General features: G+C 38.9%; 1 protein-coding gene across 1 annotated transcript; it reads left to right on the plus strand.

Annotated features, from left to right (window-relative positions):
- The first annotated feature begins 1,387 nt into the window (after window positions 1-1,387).
- Window positions 1,388-2,329, plus strand: LOC105884095 (olfactory receptor 4A15-like). Its single transcript, XM_012787809.1, has one exon. The coding sequence runs from the start codon at window positions 1,388-1,390 to the stop codon at window positions 2,327-2,329; it is 942 nt and encodes a 313-aa protein (XP_012643263.1).
- The last annotated feature ends 263 nt before the right edge of the window (window positions 2,330-2,592 follow it).

Consider the following 2,592-nt stretch of genomic DNA (forward strand, 5'->3'; position numbering starts at 1 on the left):
TTACATTTCCAATAAGGAACATATGACAGGAAATGATTTTCCCCAAGTTCACTAACATCAAAATCAACAAATATTTCCATATTTTTAGCATTCTTTCTACTATACCACAATTTTCCCCCAAATCTTTATTTTGACATTTTCTATTGATCATGGTTAAAACATAATAAATTCCAGATGAATTTGAAAAGTGGAGAAAAGGGACAGTGCCCATCCACTGTGAGTTATATTATCAATTTTTTGTCGTTAATAGCCTTGATTACAAATAAATGGCAATTCAGTGTATGTGTTTGTGTATGTGTTTGTGTGTGTGTGTGTGTGTGTGTGTGTGTGTGTTTGTGTGGTGTTAAAATAACACATTACCTTCATTGGACTGTAATGGCTGGTAAGAAATAAATAAAACTATCTCCATTTACTTACTCTCTCATGAAATTTGAAATTCACTTTAATTAAAGTATAATAAGTATTCTATCACCACCACGATGTGCCTGCTTTTTTAACAGCTGTGAGTGGGATGGGAGCTATTTGAGATGATAGTAAAGAATTTCAGAAAGGCAAATATATGAACATCGGCCTACAATTTTATGCTCCGTGTACTGGGTATTGCCTTATCTCTGTGTATAAGTAAAGCCAAAACATATGAGATTGTTTTCATGGTAGATTTTAGAGAATCAAGAAGCCGTCAAGAAAAAAAATACATAATATCGAAATGCAGTCTTTGAGAGATACTCTGGAGAAAGCAGCTGTCTTGATTTCAGTAGATCCTTTCACAGATAGATCTGCTCCTATATGCCTTCCAGCTACAATGCTGACGTCTCATCACTGTAGCTGAAGTAAGAAATTTGTGAAAATGAAGAGGGTATTTGTGGAAGGACATGCCACACACTTATATTTTTAATAAGCTGCTCTGTGTGAGACCCTGTGGGGAAACACTGTTGACTAAGGCATTGCATTCTTTTTTTTTTTTTTTTGCAGCATAGTATGGGTGTACAAATGTTAAGGCTACATACATTGCTCTTGCTTTCCTTCCCCCCTCAAGTCAGAGCTTCAAGCCTGTCCATCCCCTGAAAATGCACATCACGCTTATTATGCATGTATATACTCATCCCTTCCTCCCATCTCCCACCAGCCCTACAGCAGATAAATGTTCACTGGAGATTTGGGGGTGAAGGGGGATAGGCCCATATCTGAAAGATGTGGTGAACAGTGTGGAGGGGAAGGGAATACCTCTAACACTTGTTAGGGAAAGGCAAAGTTATAAAATCTAACCAAAATGTTTTTAAAAAGAATGCATTGCATTCTTGACATGGAGCTTGCAATCATCTCAAATTCATTATCAGCCTTTGCGTTTGCAGGCTGTGACACCTGAGTTCAATACCTTCAGAAGAACATGGAAAAGAGGAACAATGTGACTGAATTTGTCCTCCTGGGGCTCACACAGAACCCTGAGGGGCAGAAAGTTCTGTTTGTCGTGTTCTTACTCATCTACATTGTGACGGTACTGGGCAACCTTCTCATCGTAGCGACCATCACGGCCAGCCAGTCCCTGGGTTCCCCCATGTACTTTTTTCTGGCTTATTTATCATTTATAGATACTGTCTATTCGACCGCCATTGCTCCCAAAATGATCACAGACTTGCTTTCAGAGAAAAAGACTATTTCCTATCAGGCTTGCATGACTCAAGTTTTTATAGATCATTTATTTGCTGGTGCTGAAGTCATTCTTTTGGTAGTGATGGCCTATGACCGCTACGTGGCCATCTGCAGACCTCTTCATTATTTGATCATCATGAATCGGCGGATGTGTATTCGCATGCTGTTGCTGGCATGGATCGGGGGCTTTCTTCATTCATTAGTTCAATTTCTTTTTATTTATCAGCTCCCTTTCTGCGGCCCCAATGTCATTGACAACTTCGTGTGTGATATGTATCCCTTGTTGGAACTTTCTTGCACCGATACCCACCTCATTGGGCTTTCCATGATAGCTAATGGAGGAGCCATTTGCACTGTCACTTTCTTCATTCTCCTCCTTTCCTATGGGGTCATATTACACTCTCTGAAGGCTCAGAGTTTGGAAGGGAAACGCAAAGCCTTGTACACCTGTGCGTCCCACATCACTGTGGTCATTTTATTCTTTGTCCCCTGTATCTTCCTATATGCAAGGCCCAGTTCTACCCTTCCCATTGATAAATTCATGACTGTGTTTTTAACTTTCATAACTCCCATGCTGAACCCCCTAATCTACACCCTGAGGAATGCAGAAATGAAAAACGCCATGAGGAAACTGTGGAGTAAAAAAGTGACCTTAGTTGGACGAGGGCTGTATCCCTAATGGCAGAACATGACATTCATTTTTTCATAGAAAGAAAGAATACTTTCATTATCAGTTACTCCATTTTTTATCATTCCTTTAGATAATGTAGGCTATTTATTCTGAAACAGCCATATAAATTAATATGTATTGAATTGGATTAGGCTATAACCCTTGGAGATCAAGAGAATTGCATTGGTTTAATTAATCCTTATAGTCTTTATGTAATCTTACTGAGTTAAGATTATTTGTCTGACAACAATTTTTACTTTTATTTCAAGTTC

This window comes from Microcebus murinus, chromosome 4, assembly GCF_040939455.1.
Source record: "Microcebus murinus isolate Inina chromosome 4, M.murinus_Inina_mat1.0, whole genome shotgun sequence".
Taxonomy (NCBI): domain Eukaryota; kingdom Metazoa; phylum Chordata; class Mammalia; order Primates; family Cheirogaleidae; genus Microcebus; species Microcebus murinus.

Excerpts from the sequence above, each read along its gene's own strand:
- LOC105884095 (XM_012787809.1), top strand. The coding sequence starts at position 1,388 with ATGGAAAAGAGGAACAATGTGACTGAATTTGTCCTCCTGGGGCTCACA.